General features: G+C 52.0%; 1 protein-coding gene across 4 annotated transcripts in view; it reads right to left on the reverse strand.

The window, feature by feature from the left end:
* LOC115083556 (zinc finger protein 271-like) overlaps positions 1 to 18,256 on the reverse strand; it is a 79,878-nt gene extending 61,622 nt beyond the window's left edge. Inside the window, exons 1-3 of one of the 4 annotated variants that reach the window (XR_003854355.1) lie at positions 17,888 to 18,238; positions 16,941 to 17,007; positions 16,741 to 16,831 (exon numbers count right to left, since the gene is read on the reverse strand). Coding sequence is in view for 2 of the 4 variants with exons in the window: in XM_029587448.1 (XP_029443308.1) it covers positions 16,741 to 16,749 (9 nt within the window). In the remaining 2 variants the exon portion in view is untranslated. Of the gene's footprint in view, positions 1 to 16,584; positions 16,832 to 16,940; positions 17,008 to 17,887 lie in introns of those variants that run through there. The other 3 variants (XM_029587448.1, XM_029587447.1, XR_003854356.1) reach the window with 3 other exon arrangements.
* Between the last annotated feature and the right edge of the window lie 5,076 nt (positions 18,257 to 23,332).

Raw genomic sequence — 23,332 nt, forward strand, 5'->3', positions numbered from 1 at the left:
CGTATGTATGTATGTATGTATGTATGTATGTATGTATGTATTAAATAAATAAATAAATAGACAGCTTGAAGATATCCACCAGAGGTGGCAGTAGTGAGGCAGTCTGTAGTTGCAGTCTTAGGGACCTCGGCAGAGGGAGCCCTTCTCTCCTAGATGACATCAGGCAGTTCTGCAGCAGGTCTCCCAGCGAGGAGATACTGTGGATGAGCTAGACAGAGTTAGAGTACTCACTAGGTGTTTGCTGTTGATATGCGATTCCACCAGGTCTGTTGTAGAAGGTACAGGCACCGAGGCAGGGAGAGCAGGCTCTCGAGGAGCGAGTACCTGTTCCCTGTAAGGCACCTGAAATAAAGCAGAGGGTCCCCAAGGAACAGGTACCCAGGTTAGCAGTTACCCCGAAGGGCAGAGAGAGAGCTTCCTGCGGCAGCATGGAACCAGCAGAGTAGCGTAGACAAGAACGAATTAGAGTCCTTGCTAACTCAATGAGCTAGCAAACTAGTGAAGGTAATATACCCTGATGGCGAGACGTCAGCATGAGGGAACGCCCTCAAGGTTCTTGCCAAGGGTGGTACAAAGACGTGGGTTGCGCACACACCTTAGTAGGTACCTGGGAGAAGCAATGGCGGGAGGCTGCACCATGCCGTTCCGGGGACGCCAAAGAGGTCGGCTTGAAGACGCGGCAGTAGCCATCTTTCCCAGGTAAGCGGGAGGAGCCGTGAATAAGGTGAGGCAAATGGGGTGAAGCTGTCTAGGACCGACGGACGCAACAGTGAGTAAGAGGAACTTGAACTGTAAGTGGGAATGGATAGGGAGCCAATGTAGTGACTTTAGAAGAGGGGTCATCTGGGTGTAGTAACTGTGGTGAAAGATAAGTCATGCAGCAGAATTTTGGATGGTTTGTAGTGGAGGGAGAAGGCTCATTGGGAGACCTGTGAGGAGCAGGTGGCAGAAGTCTAAGTGGGAGGAGATGAGCGAGTGGATAAGAAACATAGAAATGATGGCAGAAAAGGACCAAATGGTCCATCCAGTCTGCCTAATAAGCTTATGGTAACATCTGCTGCGCCTTGTAGGTTACCCCATGCTTATCAGTTTCCCACACTGTAAAGGTCAGGGCCCTCGTTAGCTGCTGTTTGAATTCAGTTCCCCATTATGCCTTGTCGTTGAAGCAGAGAACAATGTTTGAGTTGCATCAAAAGTACCAAGGCTTATCGGTTAAGGGTAGTAACCACCACATTAGCAAGTTACCCCCATACTTGTTTCCCCAGACCGTAAAAGTTGGGGCCTTCAGTGGTCATTGTATGAATCCAATTCCCCTTTTCCCTTTGACGCAGAGAACAATGAGCATAATTCTGGTAGTGTGTTCAGAAAGGAAGGGACAGATTTTGGAGATGTTACAGAGAAGGAAATTACACATTATGGCAGTGCTTTGGATATCTGTAATGAAGGAGAGAAAGGAGTCAAAGATGACCCCCAAGGTTATAGGTTAAAGCAGTGGTTCTCAACCCTGTCCTGGGGATCCCCCCAGCCAGTCAGGTTTTCAGGATATCCATAATGAATATGCATGAGAGAAAATGTGCATGTTGTAGAGGCAGTGCATGCAAATTTTCTCTCATGCATATTCATTGTGGATATACTGAAAACCTGACTGCCTGGGGGGGTCCCCAGGACAAGGTTGAGAACCACTGGGTTAAAGGGATTGGGAGTATTACAGTACTGACCAGAGTAATACAGAAGTAAGAGAGGAAGAGTGGTTTGGTTTTGGGGAGTAAGATAATGAGCTCTGTTTAAGGAGTTATTTAGTTAATGTGAAGAACTTTGTAAGTGATCGAAATTAGTGGAACAAAGATAATCACTAATATGACATTTTTCTTAGCTTGCTTGTAAAAAGAAACAAGTCATAAGATCAGAAATATCAACGAGCAGTTACTCAAGAGGCAAACTGTGCAGATAGGGAAAAGAAGACATCATGCACCCCTGCAGTCACTTCCGCACTGGGACCCTAAGACAGAATGCCATCGTGCTCGATAAGAGACACTGCTGGAGACCGGGCCCGCTGTGATTCTAAAATGAGCAAGTCAGCATTTCCCCCAAGCACTCAAAAACCTTTTTTTTTCCTTACAAAAACAAACTTTAACGTCCCTAACAGTACAGGAAAAGTTACTTCCTGAAATGAGCTGGGACGTTAAATGTGCAGAGCTGCCACAGCAATCCAAAGATCTCTCCTGGTGGATGAGGGAACTGGACCACCAGCTATACACCCCCCACAGAGTCAAGGATCAAGACTTCAAAGGTCACCAACAACAGCTTCTCTACCTCAAACTAGGCGGGATGGCCCCACAAGGACCTAACAACCTCCTGAGAGGAAAGTTGGAAAACTATCCTCTTGTTTTTTCTTTTCTAGCTCCAGCCTGCAATTTTTATACCACTACCATATGCTGGAGACAGAGAAATACTGAGGGCACACGGGGTTAAGTAGCAATGTCAGTAAAGCTTTTCTTCTCTGTCTGCACCTGCTGGCAGGGAAACAATACCCACGAGTCTGCCCTGATCTGGGATATGAAAATTCAGAATCTAGAGGCAGTCATGGAAGACATGAGGAGGAATTTAGTGAATCTTGAAGAATAGTCTAGGGCAGTGGTCCCCAACCTGGGATCCACGATACCATAACAGGGGGTCTGCAATTGCCACCGGAAGTGAAGTGCTCCGGCCAGAAGTCTGTCCCGCACTTTTGTTGTCTGAACAGGGAAGATAATTGCATGGAGCCCAGTCATCACAGAAGTAGCAATCTGTAATGAATCTGAGATAGTTGTAGGTGGATCCCTGGGCCGGTAGCAGATGACCACGCCCCGGGGAGGATATCCCGAGAGGGACAACCAGCTAGGCTTAAGTATGGAGACAAACACATTAGTTCTTTTATTAAACAGGGTTTGAAACCACCAGAGGTGGCAGGAGTGAGCTGATATGCCCGGCGGGGCTGTCGTCCCTCAGGTACTGGAACGGCGCTCCAGGATGGCTGAGCTGTTGAGAAACTGTAGAAAAGTGAGTAGGCAGAGTAGGCAAAGTTCATGAACAGCACTAGATGACAAAACTCACAAGGTCTGAAGGAAGCTCAGGAGCTGGAATGGTTTAGGCCCGCGACGACCGAGTACCTAATTCCAGGGATAGCTCTGAGAGAGCGATGGTAACTCACAATTGTTTGTAGCAGCGATAGCTTCCAGGCACTAGAGAATCTTCAGAGTTTCCAGGAACATGGGCCCTCGAGGAGCGAGGACCGGTTCCTATCTGTAATCTGAAAGTAAAGAAAAGAGCGAGGCAGCCGAGGAGCGGGTACCTCTGGTAAGTCCGAGGAGGCAGAGTAGCTTGGAGGAATCCTAACCAGAATCGAATCCTCTCCTTGCTAACTCCATTAGATAGTGAAGTAGAGACCTTTAAATATAGGAAGCAGATGATGTTATCTCAGGGGGATGCCCGTGAGGTTCGCGCTCTTGCTGGTACTTCAGTCAGACCACGCGCGCCCTAGGTCATCAGGCAACATGGCGGATCGTTGTGGTGACGGTCCGGGGACGCCACAGGGAGACAGCCTGGAGATGCCACGGCAGCCAGCCGTCCATCAGACCCGGAGGGAGTCGCCCCAGAGGTAAAGAGGGCAGAGTGAGGGAGTCGAGCAGAGACGATCACAACAGTTAAATCCTGTGATAACTAAATTGGAGGATTTGGCTAAACAAGTTTAACTTTTTCTTCTTGTAAAACTTTAACACAACAACGCGTAATAGAGTCGGTACAACAGAACATAAGGAATTTAAAAGATTTGTATTTAAATGTAACAAAAGAAAATCAATCTTTGGAGAAATGACTTGAGAATATGGAAAATCAAGCACGTGGGAAAACTTTGAGACTGATTAATTTTCCCAAGGTCGCCCTGGTCTCGGCCAGAGATATTTGGGTGAAATATGCACAAGAAATATCGAAGCTTTCAGATCAGATGATGCCTCCGTTAACTAAAATGTAGTATGTGCCACCCTTGAAAGCAAAATCTGCTGAAGGCCAGGAATTCCAAGAACTTTCTCCTTTAAACATATCTGAGGTACTTGAAATATCTGATACAAATACTGCACAACCTGCAACATTGTTTCTTTCCTGTTGGAATCAGATAGGGATTTAGTGATGAAAATGTATTTTAGAAATATGAAAGAATTGTTTCTTCAGAGGAAATGGAGAAATTACTTATCTGATAATTTTGTTTTCCTTAGTGTAGACAGATAGACTCAGGACCAATGGGTATAGTGTACTCCTGATAGCAGTTGGGAGACGGATCAGATTTCAATCTGATGTCAGCCCTGGTACATATACCCCTGCAGGAAGTGCAGCTCTTCAGTATTCTCCTCGAAAAGCATTGTGGATATATGTGGGGCTGACTAATTAGAATAACTTCATAACTTGGTGAACTTGATTAACTTGAACTGGTTGAATTGGCTATAGCTGGAGACCGCCAGTGCCCTCAACTGGGAAACGTCGACACCCGGCAGGATGGGTATCCTAGATGAAGGGAAGCATGGTTTACCTTCGATTCACTCGTTCCCGGGGATGTCCCCAGAGAATTCCATGAGGAACGGCAGCCGTGGGTGGGATGCTGAGTCCATCTGTCTACACTAAGGAAAACGAAATTATCAGTAAGTAATTTCTCCATTTCCTAGCGTGTAGCAGATGGACTCAGTACAAATGGGATGTACAAAAGCTTTACTCCCGGACCGGGCGGGAGGCTGCCTGAGGACCGTGTAAGAATGCCCTCGCAAATGCTGTGTCCTCCCTGGCCTGGACATCCAGACGGTAGAACCTGGAGAAGGTATGGAGGGAGGACCACGTCGCCGCTTTACATATTTCTGCCAGCGACATCATCCTGGACTCCGCCCAAGATGCTGCTTGGGCTCTGGTAGAATGAGCCTTGACCTGCAGAGGCGGTGACTTCCTGGCCGCCACGTAGGCCGCTCTGATGACTTCTTTAATCTAGCGGGCGATGGTGGGCCGTGAGGCCGCTTCCCCTTGTTTCTTCCCGCTGTGAAGGACGAACAGATGATCAGTTCTTCGTATCGTGTCTGTCATTACTTTGGAGAAATGACTTGAGAATATGGAAAATCAAGCACGTGGGAAAACTTTGAGACTGATTAATTTTCCCAAGGTCGCCCTGGTCTCGGCCAGAGATATTTGGGTGAAATATGCACAAGAAATATCGAAGCTTTCAGATCAGATGATGCCTCCGTTAACTAAAATGTAGTATGTGCCACCCTTGAAAGCAAAATCTGCTGAAGGCCAGGAATTCCAAGAACTTTCTCCTTTAAACATATCTGAGGTACTTGAAATATCTGATACAAATACTGCACAACCTGCAACATTGTTCAATTTGTTTATAAGTTCCTTTGCATACTTAACCCTAACTTGAATGCAAAAAGTTGTAATTCTGCTGTTGACTCTCTTCCTTTGTATTTTGCATATTACCCAGTTAGCCCCACCCTTGTTCATTGTAATTTCCTTTCTCAGTTACCTGTAAACCGACATGATGTGTCCTACGAATGCCGGTATAAAAAAGTGTTAAATAAATAAATAAAAAAAATTTCCAGATATCTGGGCAGCAATCTGCCAATGTCAAGATGGCATAGGAAATGTCCTTCTTCAGATTGCCGCAAACCCGCCGTGGTTGGCAAGGATATGGTCTGATTAAGGTGAAACTGGGAGACAACCTTCGGCAAGAAGGATGGAACCGTACGAAGATGGATAGCCTCGGGAGTGATCCGAAGAAAAGGATCTCGGCAGGACAGTGCTTGTAGTTCCGAAATGCGGCGTGCTGAACACACAGCCAGCAAGAACACCAACTTCAGAGTGAGAGAACGGAGAGACAGGCCCCGAAGGGGCCTGAAGGTTGATCCCACGAGGAAATCCAAAACTAAGTTGAGGTTCCACAAAGGCACTGGCCACTTCAGTGGTGGGCGAAGGTGCTTGACTCCTGTCAAGAAGCGAGAGACGTCTGGGTGCGTGGCAATGGTCTTGCCATCCCTCCTGGGACCATAGCAAGACAGCGCAGCCACCTGAACCTTGATGGAGCTTAGGGAGAGACCCTTCTGAAGCCCATCCTGTAGGAAATCCAAAACAATCGGGATTGTGGTCGCATGTGGGTTAGCGCCGCGCGCGTCGCACCAGGCTTCAAACACTCTCCAAATCCTGACGTAGGTGAGAGATGTGGAGAACTTGCGAGCCCGGAGGAGTGTATCTATCACGGGCTCCGAATAACCTCTTTTCTTCAGTCTAGCCTTCTCAATGGCCAGACCGTAAGCGAGAATTGAGCCGGATTCCCGTGAAGGATGGGACCTTGACGTAGCAGGTCCCTGAGTGGAGGCAGGGGAAGGGGCTCCCCTGCCAGTAGTCTTCTCATGTCCGCGTACCAGGGTCTTCTTGGCCAGTCTGGTGCCACTAGAAGAACTAGTCCCTGGTGTTTCCAAATCCTGTGGAGGAGGGTGCCCAGCAGGGGCCACGGGGGAAAGGCGTAGAGCAGGACCCCCTGTGGCCATGGCTGAACCAGGGCGTCGATCCCTTGAGAGGATGGATCTCGCTTGCGGCTGAAGTATCTTGGTACTTGCGCATTGGACCTGTCCGCTAGTAGGTCCATGTCCGGAATCCCCCAGTAGTCCACAATCATTTGGAAGGCTGTGGGGGACAGCCGCCATTCTCCCGGGTGTAGGCTCTCCCTGCTGAGGAAGTCTGCTGTGGTGTTGTCCTTTCCTGCAATGTGGACGGCGGAGATGTCTTGAAGATTCGCCTCCGCCCAAGCCATCAGCGGGGCTCTCTCGAGGGATACCTGTTGGCTTTTGGTTCCGCCCTGTCGGTTGATGTATGCCACCGTGGTGGCGTTGTCGGACATCAGTCTGACTGCTCTGTCCCGCAGTCTGTGAGCAAATTGCAGGCAGGCTAACCGAACTGCCCGTGCCTCTAGTCGGTTGATGTTCCATCCCGACTCTTCTCTGGTCCACCGCCCTTGTGCGGTGAGTTCTTCGCAGTGTGCTCCCCATCCGCTGAGGCTGGCATCTGTGGTGAGCAGAGTCCACGTGGGTGAGGACATCCTTGACCCCCTGCTCGTGTGGTTGGATTGAAACCACCACCGTAGCTGAGTCCGTACCCTGGCTGGTAGAGGGAGATGCCTGGAAAAATGCCGGAAGCGTGGGCTCCATCGAGAGAGCAGGGAGCGTTGTAGGGGTCTCATATGGGCCCTTGCCCAGGGTACCACCTCCAGGGTGGATGCCATGAGACCGAGAACTTGTAAATAATCCCCCGCTGTGGGCCGACTGGCTCCCATCAAGGACCGGAGATGCGTCTGAGTGTCGCTGCTACCACTACGACCACCTTGGTGAATGTCCGTGGTGACGTGGCCAACCCGAACGGCAGAGCTCGGAATTGGAAGTGGCGTCCCAGAACCTTGAAGCGTAGGTAGCGCTGATGATCCGGGTGGATCGGAATATGCAGGTAGGCCTCCGCCAAGTCTAAGGCCGTGAGGAATTCTCCAGGCTGTACCGCGGTCTTGACGGAGCGCAGGGTTTCCATGCGAAACCTCGGGACCTTTAGGTATCGATTGACCGACTTGAGGTCCAGTACAGGCCGAAAGGTGCCCCCTTTCTTGGGTACCATGAAATAAATGGAATAGTGTCCAGAATTCACTTCCCAGGCAGGTACTGGGATGATGGCTTTCAAAGACAGGAGCCTCGCCAGGGTAGCTTCCAATGCTGCCTTCTTGTGTATGAGACATGAAGATTCCACAAACTTGTCTGGAGGGAGATGATGAAAGTCCAGATAATACCCCTCTCTGATGATGGCGAGGACCCACTGGTCCGACGTAATCTCGACCCATCTGGGGTAGAAGAGGGTCAACCTGCCCCCTATGGCTCCATCCCCCAAATGAATCGGCGGATTCTCATTGGGAGGCGCGGCTAGGACCGGAACCCGGGCCTGCTCCCCTCTTGCGTCGCTTGGCCCGAAAGGACTGAGTCCGGGCCTGAGAACGAGGTGCTTGATAGCGACTTCTGTAAGGATTGAAGCGCTGGGAGCTTCGACCCCTAGAGGGCCTTGGAAAGGCATGCTGGTTCCTCCTAAACCGATCTTCCGGCAATCGAGGTACTGGAGAGGCGCCCCATGTGCTGGCCAGTTTGTCAAGGTCGCTGCCAAACAGGAAAGAGCCCTTAAAGGGCAATCTGGTGAGGCGTTTCTTCGAAGGAGCATCGGCTGACCAGTTCCGGATCCAGAGCTGCCTCCTGGCGGCTACGGAGGAGGAGATCCCTTTGGCTGTTGTCCGGACAAGGTCCGATGCCGCATCCGTGAGAAATGAGAGGGCCGACTCCATGTCTGCCGCCGGAGCGTTGTTCCTGACTTGTGACAAACAGGAACGCATCACCACTGTGCAGCAGGTCGCGATCCGCAAAGATAAAGCCGCGACCTCAAAAGTCTGTTTCAGGATGGCATCCAGTCGCCGGTCATGAGGCTCCCTAAGGGCCGCTCCCCCTTCCACTGGAATGGTAGTGCGCTTGACCACAGCGCTAATCAACGTGTCCACCTGAGGGCACGACAGCAACTGCTGGATAGCCGGTGCCAGGGGGTACATGCCCCTCATGGCCCAACCCCCTTTGAAGGAGGCCGCTGGTGCAGCCCACGCTAAATCTATCAGTTGCTGTGCCGCTTGCAAGAATGGAAAATGGCGGGTGGTAGGCTGAAGGCCCTCCAGCAGGGGGTTCTGAGCAGAAGGTACCGTAGTGCTAGGACCTGTAATATCCAACTCTGCCAGGCACTGAGACACCAGGTCGGAGAGATCCTCTTTAGGGAAGAACCGCCTCACGGTTCCATATGGCTCAATCCCTGAGGGAAGCTCCCCTTCGTCCGGGAGTTCGGACTCATCCGGTGAAAACTCCTGGTCCGACTGATCCGGACTAACTAGTGGCGGGAGGTCCCGCTCCCGATAAAGACGTGAGGGTCCAGGAACAGGATCCGCAGGAGCCGCAACCGCAGCAGCAACCGCAGCCGCCGTCATGGTCGCAGCCACAGCAGGAACAACAGGGCCTAGACGGGAAGCCGTTTGCATCTGTACAAAGGCATGAATTCCCTTGAAGAGATCCACCCAGGAAATTGAGGCAGACTCTAATCGCCGGGGTACAAGGTCCCCCGGGATTCCAGATTGATCGAAACTGCCCGTTAAATCCGGGGTAGCCCCTGGGGAACTGTCATGAAATCGTGGCTGAGACTGGTCCCGGCCCGAGGGTCCCACGGCCTCCTCACATTGGGCACAAAGGGAGTCTGGCTCTTCGCTGTGCGTGGTTCTAAGCTGGCATGCAGAGCAGAGGCCGAGGGCTTGAATGCCGGAGGCTGAAGGCGCCCCCACTGAAGACGCTGAGGCTTTCTGTTCCATTGAAGGCGCCCAATAATATGCCACAGTAATATACGCTTAAAATAACAAGTGCTGAAAAATATGCGGCAGCAATATACGCTTAAGATAACAGGCGCTCAATAATATGCGGCAGCAATATACGCTTAAAATAACAAGCGCTGAACAATATGAGGCAGCAATATACGCTTAAGATAACAGGCGCTCAATAATATGCGGCAGCAATATACGCTTAAGAGAACAGGCGCTCAATAATAAGCGGCAGCAATATACGCTTAAGAGAACAGGCGCTCAATAATATGCGGCAGCAATATACGCTTGAGATAATAGGCGCTTAACATGCAGCAGCAATATACGCATAAACTAATCAGGCGCGTAATAATATGCGGCAGCAATATACGCTGAAGACAACAGGCGCTTAATAATATGCGGCAGCAGTATACGCTGAAGACAACAGGCGCTTAATTTATTTATTTATTTAAAAATATTTCTATACCGTCTTTTCAAACTAGTTTGATCAAGACGGTTTACAGGAATCAATTATATAGATCAAGTTAACCAAAAGATAATTTAAATAAAATAAAATAAAAATTAAAAATAAAAACAGCCACAGTTTAAAGAAAAACACAGAAAGAAAAAATACAATAAACCAACATAATCCCTACTCATAAAATAAATAAACTAATTTTTACAAAACAGATAAAGAGAGAAAGGAGATAAGTGAGCCTAAAACTTTAAACTTATGCAATCCAGGTTCCTAAGAAGTGTATAATCAAACAGTCAAAAACTGCAGAATACATGGCATAAAAAGATGAAATGTTCAATTTTCCAGATGACCATATGCAAGCTTAAATAAATAAGTTTTTACTGCCTTCTTAAATTCACTATGACTGGAGATTTGCCTTAAGGTGTTAGGAAGAGAATTCCACAACATCGGCCCCGCCACTGAAAAGGCCCTTTCCCTAGTCATATTAAGTCTTGCTAATCTGACAGTAGGGACATCAAGCAGATAATGCGACATTGATCTGAGATGTCTCATTGGTTTGTACAATCGTAAGGATGTGCAAAGCCATGTTGAGTCATGATCGTGAATTAATGAATGAATTATGGAGAGAACCTTACATTTTACTCGGAATTTAATCGGAAGCCAATGGAGCTTATACAGAATAGGGGAGATGTGATGTCTCAGAGGTAATCCTACTAAAAGACGGGCCGCTGAATTCTGTATTTGCTGCAATGGTTTGATCGCAGAATCTGGAAGACCCAAGAACAGACTGTTACAATAGTCTAAACCCAAGAACAAAAGGGACTGAAGCACAGTTTGAAAATCATTTTTGAAAAGTAAAGGTTTAAGTCTTTTTAAGGTATGCTTAATAATAATAATAAGCGGCAACAATATACGCTTAAGACAACAGGTGCTTAATAAAAAGCGGCAGCAATATACGCTCAATGTAATAGGCACTCAAGAAGATGCGGCCGCAATATGTTCAATGAAAAGCAATATGCGGTCAGCAATATGCGCTCAGTCAGAGACAGGCGCCTATCATGGGCGTACAATACCTGAAGAAGGCCAACAAAATGGCGCCCACCTCGGCATGTGCCGACAAGCCACGCTGCCGATCCTCTGTCCTTGGAGACCAAAACGTAAGAGATAATCGCCTTACCTGATCCTCGGCGCTTCCCGGCTGGAACCCGGGCGGTCTCCGGCTGCGGGGGGAGAGGGCAAGTACCTTCACCGCCGCATTTAGAGGAAATGCATCCGCTGCCTCGTCCACGCCGGGACTGAGGCGCCTCGCCCGGGGGCTACGTCCCTGCCGCGATCCGGCCACCGGACCGAGGTCTTAAACCTCCGGGGGACCACGCAAATCACCCCGGGAAGCTCAATTGGGGGAGTGACCGATTGGTATCACCGCAGGAGCGCGGGGCTCGATGTTGCTGTAGAAATTTAGTTAAGAAGAAATAGAAAGTAGATTGGAAACACGCTCAGCAAGCGTGCAGGCTCTCCAAACTGCTTTGCAGACGGAAATTACTGAGTTGCTTCACTTCCTGTAGGGGTATATGTACCCGTGCTGACGTCAGATCAGTCTCCAACTGCTAGCACGAGCACACTATACCCATTTGTACTGAGTCCATCTGGCTACACGACAGGAAATTTCTCCATTTCCTAGCGTGTAGCAGATGGACTCAGGACCAATGGGATGTATAAAAGCTACTCCCGAACCGGGTGGGAGGCTGCCCGTGACCCACTCAGTACTGCCCTTGCAAATGCTGTATCCTCCTGAGCCTGAACGCCTAGACGGTAGCATCTGGCGAAGGTATGGATGGAGGACCATGTCGCCGCCCTGCAAATCTCGGCGGGTGACATCATTCTTGTTTCTGCCCAGGACGCTGCCTGGGCTCTGGTCAAATGGGCCTTGATCTGTAGAGGTGGAGGTTTCTCTGCTTCTACGTAGGCCGCTTTGATAACTTCCTTGATCCAGCGGGCTATGGTTGCCCGCAAGGCTGCTTCCCCTCGTCTTTTTCCGCTGTGAAGGATGAAAAGGTGGTCCGTTTTTCGTACGGGTTCCGACATTTCCAGGTATCTGGAAAGGATTCTGCCGATGTTGAGGTGGCGTAGACTACGGGCTTCTTCCGAATTCTTCAGGGCTTCCGCCGAAGGGAGCAAGATGGTCTGGTTCAGATGGAAGTGTGAGACCACTTTGGGAAGGAATGAAGGAACCGTGCATAGCTGAATGGATCCCGGGGTGAGCCTAAGGAACGGTTCACGGCAAGACAGTGCTTGCAGTTCAGAGATGCGCCGTGCTGAACAAACCACAAGTAAAAAGACAATCTTCAGGGTTAACTGGTGGAGTGACAGACCTCAGAGAGGACTGAAGGTGGTTCCAACCAGGAAGTCCAGAACGAGATTGAGATTCCACAGAGGTACCAGCCACTCGAATGTGTTTGACTCCTTTCAGGAAGAATGATACGTCTGGGTGAGAGGCTATGCTATTGCTCTTGGAGCTGAAGCATGACAGTGCAGCCACCTGTACTTTGATGGAGTTGAGGGACAGACCCTTCTGAAGTCCGCTCTGCAGGAATTCCAGGATCATGGGAACTCTAAGTGAGCGTGGATTGATGTCGTGATCTTTGCACCAGGCTTCAAATACTCTCCAGATCCTTATGTACATTAACAATATGGAGACCTTGTGCGCTCGGAGGGTGTAGATTACAGCCCTCGAGTATCCGCTCTTTTTCAGGCGAGCCCTCTCAATGGCCAGACCGTAAGAGCGAATTGAGCTGGGTCCTCGTGGAGGATCGGGCCTTGTTGTAGCAGATCCCGGTGTGGCGGTAGGGGGTTCCCTGCCAATAGTCTTCTCATGTCTGCGTACCATGGTCTTCTTGGCCAATCCGGAGCCACCAGAACTAGACCCCTGTGTAGCTGTATCTTGTGGATGATTGCGCCCAATAGAGGCCACGACGGGAAGGCGTATAGTAGGGTTCCCAGTGGCCAGGTCTGTACCAGGGCGACAATCCCTTGGGACTGCTGTTCCCGCCTGCGGCTGAAGTATCTGGGTACTTGGGCGTTGGATCTGTTGCCAGAAGGTCCATTTCCGGTGTTCCCCACCGGTTCACTATCATCTGGAAGGCTGCGGGCGACAGCCTCCATTCTCCTGGGTCTAGACTTTCTCTGCTGAGAAAGTCCGCCGTGATGTTGTCCTTCCCGGCGATGTGAATGGCGGAGATCTCCTGGAGATTTGCTTTCGCCCATGCCATCAGTGGGTTTATTTCCAGGGACACCTGTTGGCTTCTGGTTCCCCCCTGCCGGTTGATGTAGGCCACCGTTGTGGCATTGTCTGACATCACTCTGACCGCTTTGTCTTGAAGTCTGTGAGCGAACCGCAGGCAGGCAAGTCTGACTACCCGTGCTTCTAGGCGATTGATGTTCCATCCTGCCTCTTCTGTGTTCCACTGCCCTTGGGCGGTTAACTCCTCGCAGTGTGCTCCCCATCCCCGTAGACTGGCATCTGTGGTTCGCAGAGTCCAGGTTGAGGATGATAGCCTTGAGCCTCTGTTCATGTGGCTGGGCTGCAGCCACCACTGTAGTTGGGTCCGAACCCTGCCCGGGAGGGCTAGGTGTACGGCTTAGTTCTGTGACCGTGGGTTCCATCGGGACAGAAGCGAGTGTTGTAGAGGCCTGCCAAATAGGAGGGCTCCTTTGAAGGGCGTGTTTTGGAAGACGAGTCGGCCGACCAGCTTCGTAGCCAGAGTTGTCTCCTGGCCGCCACTGCCGATGATACTCCTCTGGCCGCTGTGCGCACTAGGTCTGAAGCCATGTCCGTCAGGAACGATACAGCTGGTTCCATGTCTTCTCCCGGGGTGTTGTTCCTGGCCTGGGATAAGTAGGCACGTCACCACGGTGCAGCAGGCCGCAATCTGAAGAGACATAGCGGCCACGTCAAATAACTGTTTAAGGATGGCTTCCAGATGCCGGTCATGCGCGTCCTTGAGTGCCGCTCCTCCCTCTACTGGAATGGTGGTGCGCTTGGAGACTACGCAGACCATGGCGTCCACTCTTGGGCATGTAAGCATATCTTTGGTTGCCGGATCCAGAGGGTACATGGCGGCCAAAGCTCGCCCCCCCTTTAAATGTGGACTCTGGAGCGTTCCATTCCAGGTCAATTAGCTGCTGTGCGGCTTGTAACAGGGGGAAATGACGGGAGGTCTGGCGCAGGCCTTCCAGTATGGGGTTCGTCTTAGGTTCCCCCGAAGTACCTGGGCCCAGGATAGCGAGCTCTGTCAGGCATTGGGAGACCAGGTCCGGGAGCTCGTCCTTTGCTAAGAAGTGTCCCATGGTTCGGTGGGGCTCTGTCCCCGGGGGGAGCTGCCCTTCTTCTAGGGGCTCGGCTTCCTCTTCTGAGATGTCTGTGTCCCCAAAGGTGGGGCTTCTTGGTGGTAAAAGCCTATGCCTAGGACTTGAGGGGCCTGGAGCATAAAGGTCCTTCTGCAGAGCATGTGGCTGGTCTGCCAGGGGATCCGTTTGCATCCGGACAAAGGCCTGAATCCCTTTGAAGAGTTCCACCCATGAGATAGACGACGGATCCACCTTGAGTGGCGCTGGTTCCCTGGGGGTCCCTGACTGAGAGGGAGTCCCACTGGGATGGGTTAGCTCCGGGGTATCCCCTGAGGAGCTAGTACTCGGCCCTGGGCGGGACTGGCCCTGAAGTGGATCTCCCAGGGCCTCTGCCTCCTGGCTCTGGGCGGCCCTGATGTGGCCTGCTGGCCAGAGGCCTTGAGCTTTTACCTCATTTCTGGAGGTGCCATGGCTGCCTGCGCGTACATTTTATGCGCTCCGGTGTGCATGGTCACGCGCGTATTTGTGCGCTCAACCCGAGTTGTGCGTGCGGATAGCGGGGCGCGCGTATTCCATGCGCCCGGAGCTTGTGCGCGCCGCTTATGCACCCAAGGGCTCTGTGCGCACAATGTACACGACCAAGTAATTTTATGCACACAGATAAACGTTATGCGCTCGGCCAGACGGCGAAGGACACGGCGAGGTTAAGGCCAAAATGGCGACAGCGACCACACGGGCAATATGGTGACTACCACGGAGGGTCTCCACGTGGGCAGACCCTTGGAAATGCTGGGGCCTGGCCCTGCTGGGGCGGATCAACCCGGTGGCGCTGGTCTCAGCCGATGACTTGCGCTCGTCCTCAATCCTCGGAGACCGGAACGGGTAAAGATTTCTACCTTACCTTGTCTTCGGCGCTTCGCGGCTGCGTTCCGGGCAGTCTCCGGCTGCGGGAGGAGAGGGTAAATACCTTCACCACCGCGTTTGAGGGAGCACCGGCTGCCTCTCAGCCGCGCCTGAGAATTCAGGGGCTAGGTCCTTGCCGTGACTCGGCCGCCGGACCGAGGGTCACCTCCGAGGGACCACGGAAATCACCTCGGGAATCTCAACTGGGGGAGGGACCCGAGGGTGTCACCGCAGGAGAGCGGGGCTCATCTTCAGTAAATTTTCTTCTATCAATTTTAGGTTTTCTCCTTGAATTTGGTTCTAACGCTCTGAGAGCGTGCAGATAGCTCCTAACTGCTATGGAGACGGAAATACTGAGGTTCTGCACTTCTGCAGGGGGTATATGTACTGGGGGCTGACGTCAGACTGAAATCTGATCCGTCTCCAATTGCTAACAGGAGTACACTATACCCATTGGTCCTGAGTCCATCTGCTACACGCTAGGAAATTATATATTTTATATTCCATGTCAACTGTTGAGGTTTATATCAAATAGAGTGACTCCCAGTACAGAAAGAATTGGCCCAGATGTACCTTCACCTCAGTAAACTGAGTAGTTCTTTATATGTAAGTTGTAAGTCCAACTACTAAATTCTTTGTTAGTAACAATGTTATAGTATGATTTCAAGCTCTCATGAGTACTGGATCTCTCTATTACTGAGGCCTGGATAATGCAGCCAATGCTTATGTTTGAATATGTATTTTGTTTCATTATAAATAATACTTGTGAAGGGCTGATATTTTTTCTTGCTCAGTCAAGATTATATTGATTGTTAAATGTAATAATGTCAATAAACAAAAAAAAAATTATAAAACAATAGCAAAGTAAAATTACAGGTTACAGAGAGCACAAAAGATAAATCTCAGGTTTCTGTGTGCAAGTAAAATAGTGAGCTTTGAGAGGAGTCTCTTGCAGGCTAACTCCCCTCTACTCTCTTTATGGGGTGGTGCTTAGCGCCCCCTTCCCCAATTCAAGCTTTGACCCCTAAATCCTAACATTTCAATGCTCAAGTTTCTGAAAGTCAAATTATTGTGAATCCTAAGGGCAACAATCAGAGCCGCTCATAAAAATGGCTGCAAACACAGATTGCGACTTAAAGACCTGGATTGCCACCTTGATTTCCTTTCCACGCTCCCAGTGCAGAGCCCCCCGCCTGGACCCCTTTACATTCAGTCCCGCTGCATGAAGAAACCGTCACAGGGACACCAGAAAAAAACGGGTTGGAAAGACACCGCTTACCCTCCGGGGCTGAGCTTTATTGCAGTGGCTAAAGAATCATCACTCTGCGACAGCACCTGGAGCTCTGCTGCCGATGAGTCATCATTCTGCAACTGCTGGGGGAGCTGCTCAGGTTGCCAGGTTTTCATGAAAGAACAAGCACTTTTTTCCCAAAAAACCAAGCCCAAAACACGCGAGATTGAAAATTCAGTCCCCTCACGCTCATTCCCCCCTCCTCTCATTGCAGACAAGAGGCTGAACCCATGCTTTCAGTTCACCTTCCTCTTCCCACGCTGTGCAGTACCTTTTACCCTACTTAGCCCAGTTCCTTACTTTAGCCATAGGAGATCAAAACCATTCAGTAGCGTAGCAGCCAATGACGGAAACAGCAGGTATGGACAGGCTTTCTTACAGAGGGGATCTTCTGCAGGGAGAAGAAATGAAAGAGAAAAAAAGGCAAAATTAGATGAAAGCAAAAGTGATGTAGAACAAATAAAAAAAATAGCATTACAAGTTTCCATCACATTTTTTACCTGTGGTCAGCAGGTATGGGCAAGCTTTCTTTTTGTCAAAATAAGGATTTCTTACAAAGGTGATCTGCTGCAGGGAAGAAATGAGAAAAAAATAGATCAAGTGGTGTAGAACCAATTAAAAAACACCATTCCCCTCTCCCCAGCCCCCTCTAAGCCCATCCCCGGCCCCCACACATTCATTCCCCCCTCCCCAGCCCCCTCCAAGCCCATCCCTGGCCCCCACACACTCATTCCCCCCTCCCCAGCCCCCTCCAAGCCCATCCCCGGCCCCCACACACTCATTCCCCCCTCCCCAGCCCCCTCCAAGCTCATCTCTAGCCCCCAAACCCTCATTCCCCCTCCAAGCCCATCCCTGGCCCCCACACACTCATTCCCCCCTCCCCAGCCCCCTCCAAGCCCATCCCTGGCCCCCACACATTCATTCCCCCCTCCCCAGCCCCCTCCAAGCCCATCCCTGGCCCCCACACATTCATTCCCCCCTCCCCAGCCCCCTCCAAGCCCATCCCTGGCTCCCACACACTCATTCCCCCCTCCCCAGCCCCCTCCAAGCTCATCTCTAGCCCCCAAACCCTCATTCCCCCTCCAAGCCCATCCCTGGCCCCCACACACTCATTCCCCCCTCCCCAGCCCCCTCCAAGCCCATCCCTGGCCCCCACACATTCATTCCCCCCTCCCCAGCCCCCTCCAAGCCCATCCCTGGCTCCCACACACTCATTCCCCCCTCCCCAGCCCCCTCCAAGCCCATCCCTGGCTCCCACACACTCATTCCCCCCTCCCCAGCCCCCTCCAAGCTCATCTCTAGCCCCCAAACCCTCATTCCCCCTCCAAGCTCATCTCTGGCTCCTATAACACTCATTCCCCTCTCCCCAGCCCCCTCCAAGCTCATCTCTGGCTCCTATAACACTCATTCCCCTCTCCCAACATAGCCATTCCTCCCCTCCTGATACCTGGCTGTACCCAGCTGAGTGCTCCCTCCCTTCTGCATTCAGCTCTGCAGCTGCACAGGAGATTCCTCCTCTGTTACACTGCCCTGCTGAGTCTAACAACCTCTGACTCCTGGGAGGCTCTGCCCTTCTGATTGGCTTATTGCTACAATAATTTAGGGTGCGCCTGCTAAGACAGGCCTCATCGGCGGCAGCAGCAGCAGCCAATCACTTCAACATCAGAGCACAAGTCCGGCCCTCCAAGCCCAAAAGAACGCGATTGGCAGGAAAAATGGCCCAATTAAAAGCAACCCGCGAATAAAAAAAACCGCGAATGACTAGAACAAAAAGCCCAATTTCGCGGGAAATAAGCGAGGTTGGCCACACTGATGAGTCATCATTCTGCGACTGCTGGTGGAGCTCTGCTGCCGATGAGTCATCATTCTGCGACTGCTGGTGGAGCTCTGCTGCCGATGAGTCATCTCACTGCGACTGCTGGTGGAGCTGTTGCTGTCTCTGTGCGATCGTTCTGCGACTGCACGTGGAGCTGCTGGAGGGATTGTGCAGCAAAGGAAGAAGCCGCAACAACATTCGGCTCGATCCAGTAAGGCCGCGGTAAAAACAGTGCGGTAGTGTCAGGCGCACCCTTCCTCCCCGCACGCACAGTTCTCTTCACTAACTCCCCGATACTCTCCTCTAATCGCATGCAAATGCATGCCGCGGCTTTAAAGCGGTAGGGAAGGGTTATGGCCGCGTAACCCATTTTACTGTATAGGCGCTTAATACAGCGCCTATACAGTAACCAGGGTGCGCTGGTACCTGTCATTTCAAATGACATTTGAAATGACAGGTACCAGGAAGTGTAAAAATCAAAATTTTTAAATACCTGTCGGAGGGCCGCGTGGGTCCAGGCGGCCGGCGGGATCCGGGGGGCCGGTGGTCGCGTGTTAAATCTAGGCCGCGGGCGGGTGGGCGCCTGTTCCGGGCGGCGGGGGGTGGACGCGCGTTAGTTTCAGACGGCCGCGTGGGTCCAGGCGGCCGGCGTGGGTCCAGGCGGCGGGAGCCGGGTGGTCGCGTGTTAAATCTAGGCCGCGGGCGGGTGGGCGCCTGTTCCGGGCGGCGGCGGCAGCAGGGGGACACGCGTTAGTTCGAGATGGCCGGCGGGCGGTGGGTGGTCGCGTGTTAAATCTAGGCCGGGTCCGCACAGGCGCACATTCACTGCCGGTGGGGGCTGCCTCTCCCGGCAGCCCCCACCGGCAGTGAATGAATGAATGCGCGCCTGTGCGACCCCTGCGATTCAGCGCTCAAGGCAGTCACATGCCGTGACGTCACGCCTTGAGCGCTGAATCGCAGGGGTCGCACAGGCGCACATTCATTCATTCACTGCCGGTGGGGGCTGCCGGGAGAGGCAGCCCCCACCGGCAGTGAATGAATTCATTCATCCAGGCGGAGGAGCCGGCTGCTTTCGCCACCGGCTCCTCCGCCTGGATGAATGAATGCGCGCCTGTGCGACCCCTGCAATTCGGCGCTCAAGGCGTGACGTCACGGCATGTGACTGCCTTGAGCGCTGAATCGCAGGGGTCACACAGGCGCGCATTCATTCATTCACTGCCGGTGGGGGCTGCCGGGAGAGGCAGCCCCCACCGGCAGTGAATGAATTCATTCATCCAGGCGGAGGAGCCGGCTGCTTTCGCCACCGGCTCCTCCGCCTGGATGAATGAATGCGCGCCTGTGCGACCCCTGCAATTCGGCGCTCAAGGCGTGACGTCACGGCATGTGACTGCCTTGAGCGCTGAATCGCAGGGGTCGCACAGGCGCGCATTCATTCATTCACTGCCGGTGGGGGCTGCCGGGAGAGGCAGCCCCCACCGGCAGTGAATGTGCGCCTGTGCGGACCCGGCCTAGATTTAACACGCGACCACCCACCGCCCGCCGGCCGTCTCGAACTAACGCGTGTCCCCCCGCTGCCGCCGCCGCCGCCCGGAACAGGCGCCCACCCGCCCGCGGCCTAGATTTAACACGCGACCACCCGGCTCCCGCCGCCGCCGGCCGCCTGGACCCACGCGGCCCTCCGACAGGTATTTAAAAATTTTTATTTTTTCTTCTGACAGGTTTTATGTGTCCCACATCATTACATTTTCTCGATCATCTCTGTATCGCTTTTTTTTTAAATTGTGTTTTATTGTTTTTTGAGTATCTTAAGCGGTGTCGATGGATTTGTTACTAGACTCACAGTCCTAACTCCTACTAGGGGGAGGCGGTAAACTAACACGTTACGGCCGCGGCAAAACAGTGCCTTACTAATGAGAGAACCTGAGCGCGCGTTACGGTATTGAAGGGGAATAGCTAATTCCTTCATTATACAGCTAATTCGTTCATTTACATGCCGGGTGCGGGAAGGGTTACGCGTCTGTTTTAAGAAGCACTACGGATGCGCAAAACTGGAGACTGTATCGCTGGTTTGCCTTACGCGTCCGAATTGTGCGCAGCGAGCTCGTTACAGACGAGAAATCTTCAACTGAACTTTACTGGATCGACCTGATTGTGGGTTGCAGGCAGTTAGGTGGTCAGCCCAGACCTAACGCACCCGGCACAAATGTTGTTTCCCCCCTGCAGAATGGAAAAAGAAATAGCCCAGCTGAGTGTGAAATAGCCCGTTCTGGCAACAATGTGTGCACTAGTGTGGGGCCGTAATGTTCGCAGGTGAGCTAGGAGGAATCTCCCCCTCCCGTAGGTGTGTCGGAGGAATATTTATGCCAAAGAAAATATACATAAAGAAATTAGAAATTCTCTCATGAAAAGAAATGCAATATATACTGCAGAAAAAGTAAACCTGGAGAAATCTTGAACGGCAAAGAAGAAAAATATAATCTTCAAAATTGCATTAACCTAACCTAGTAACTCTGTAAAATGATCGCATCACCACGTTGTACTTTTTAAATAAAATATAGCATGACCTTTCCTTGCCACTTCCCTGCAGCCACTATTTACTCTTTATTCCTGTGAAAAAAACTCAGCTCACACTTCCTCCACTTCATAAGAACATAAGAAAGATGCCATACCGAGTCAGACCAAGGGTCCATCAAGCCCAGCATCCTGGGGTAGATTTTCAAAGGGGTACGCGCGTACCCCCAAAAAACCTACCCCCCCCCCACGCGCCGAGCCTATTTTGCATAGGCTCGGTGGCGCGTGCAAGCCCCGGGACGTGCGTAAGTCCCTGGGCTTGCATGGAGAGGCGTGCCGGGGGGCGTGGCGGTCGTGACGCAGCGTTTCGGGGGCGTGGCGCGGGTGACGTGACGTTTCGGGGGTGTGGCGCGGATGACGTGACGTTTCAGGGGCGGCGCCGCGGCATGGTTTCGTTCCGGGGGCGTTCCGGGGGTGTGGCCGCACCCTCCGGAACAGCCCCCGGGTCGGGTGTTGGCGAGCGCAGATTTACGTCTGCCTCCGGCAGGCGTAAATCCATCAGGTTTAGATAGGGCCAGGGGGGTGGGTGGGTTAGGGAGGGGGAGGGGAGGGAACGGAGGCAGGCTGCGTGGCTCATCACGCGCAGGCTGCCCAAAATCAGCAGCCTTGAGCGCGCCGATCCAGGATTTTAATGGATTGAAATCCCGCGTACTCTTGTTCGCGCTCGCACAAAATTATAAAATCTACCCCCCTGTTTCTACCAGGTTCCAACAAGTACGTGGCAAGTACCCAAACATAAAATAGATCCCATGCTACTATTGCCAGTAATAGCAGTGAATATTCCCTAAGTCAACCTGATTAATAGCAGTTAATGAACTTCTCCAGGAATTCGCCCAAACTTTTTATAAACCCAGGTACACTAAGGCAGGGGTCCCCAACCACCGGTCCGCGGACCGGGCCGTGGGAGTTTTTTGCCGGTCCGCGGCGCCGCCAAGCACCGGCAGGTGTGTCGCGCGCTCCCGGTCTCTCCCACTGCTCTTCCTTCCCTGCTGCCGTTGCCGCTGGGCTATCAGCACGTTCAAGCCCAGCGGGAACGGCAGCGGTGCAAAAAAAAAAAGCTGTGGCATCCGCGGCTGGCCTTTTCTTCTTCCCGCCTCTCCCCCCTCTGAACCGGAACAGGAAGTGATACGCGGTGCGCGGGAAGGAGAAAGAGCCGTGCCGCATGAAAAAATAGCAGCGGCGACAGCAGCATCGGCCCCCGAGCAATCGAAGCAGCTGATAATAGGTAAAGGAGACAGCAACGTGAGCCTCCCGCGGCCGATGGGATTCTTCTTTCTTGGCCTGCGGGGGCTGGAGGAGGAGGTGGTGCAGCTACCGTTTGTGCTCGGGGGGGGGGGGGGGAGAGGAAGTGAGTGAGAGAAAGAGAGAGAAGCAGGCAGCCAGCCTGTGTGTGACTGACTGGTCAGAGAGCTGATGTGTGTGTGTGTGTGTGTGTGTGTGTGTATGTGAGAGACAATGAAAGTGATTGCTCAGGGAGATGACTGATGTGTATGTGAGAGTGTGAGACAGTCAGGGAGGTGACTGATGTGTGTGTGTGTGAGAGAGAGAAAAAGCATGGAAGTGAGAAGTCTGGGTATGTGGGGAAAGCATGGGCATAAGAAGCCTGGTGTGGGGGTGAAAGAAAGCATGGGAGTGAGAAACCTGGGTGAGTGTGCATGCATGAGAGAGAGAGACTGCTTGGTAAGGTGACGGTGTGTGTGAGAGAAAAAGACTGGTGTGTGTGAATGTGAGAGAATGTGATTCAGGGAATGAGAAGCCTGTGCACGTGGAGAGTGAGCATGGAAATGAGAGAGACTGGTGTGTGTGTAACAGAGAGAAAGTGATTATGGGAATGAGAAGCCTGTGCATGTGAAGAGAAGTGAGCATGGGAGTGAGAAACCTGGGTGTGTGTGAGACACAGCATAGGAGGGAGAAGCCTGTATATCTGAAAGAGAACATGGGAGTGGGAAGCCTGTGTGTGTGTGTATGCATGAGCGAGATCAGGTGACTGGTGTGTGTGTGTGTGTGTGTGAGAGAGAGAGAGAGAAATAAAGTGATTATGGGAATGAGAAGCCTGTGCATGTGAAGAGTGAGAAACCTGGGTGTGTGTGAGACACATCATGGGAGGGAGAAGCCTGTATATCTGAAAGAGAACATGGGAGTGAGAGACTGGTGAGTGTGTGTGTGTGTGTGTGAGAGAGAGAGGCAGAGAAAGTGATTATGAGAGTGAGAAGCCCAAATATGTAAGTAGAACACGGGAGTGGGAAGCCTGTGTGTGTGTGTATGGCATGAGAGAAACTGTTCAGGAAGGTGACTGGTGTGTGTGTGCCAAAGACTGTTTGGGAGATGATTGGTGTGTGAGAGACAGAAACTGATCATGGGGGCATGACTGGTATGGTGTGTGTGAGAGACATGGGCCCTAAGGAAGAGGACCATGAGTATAGAGCTTAGCTTCTACTGCTGCTTCTGGTGTGTGCTATGGCCTGCAGGGAAGGGGGAGTAGGACAGCTGCTGGAGGGGGTAAGT

Source organism: Rhinatrema bivittatum, chromosome 2 (assembly GCF_901001135.1).
Source record: "Rhinatrema bivittatum chromosome 2, aRhiBiv1.1, whole genome shotgun sequence".
Taxonomy (NCBI): Eukaryota; Metazoa; Chordata; class Amphibia; order Gymnophiona; family Rhinatrematidae; genus Rhinatrema; species Rhinatrema bivittatum.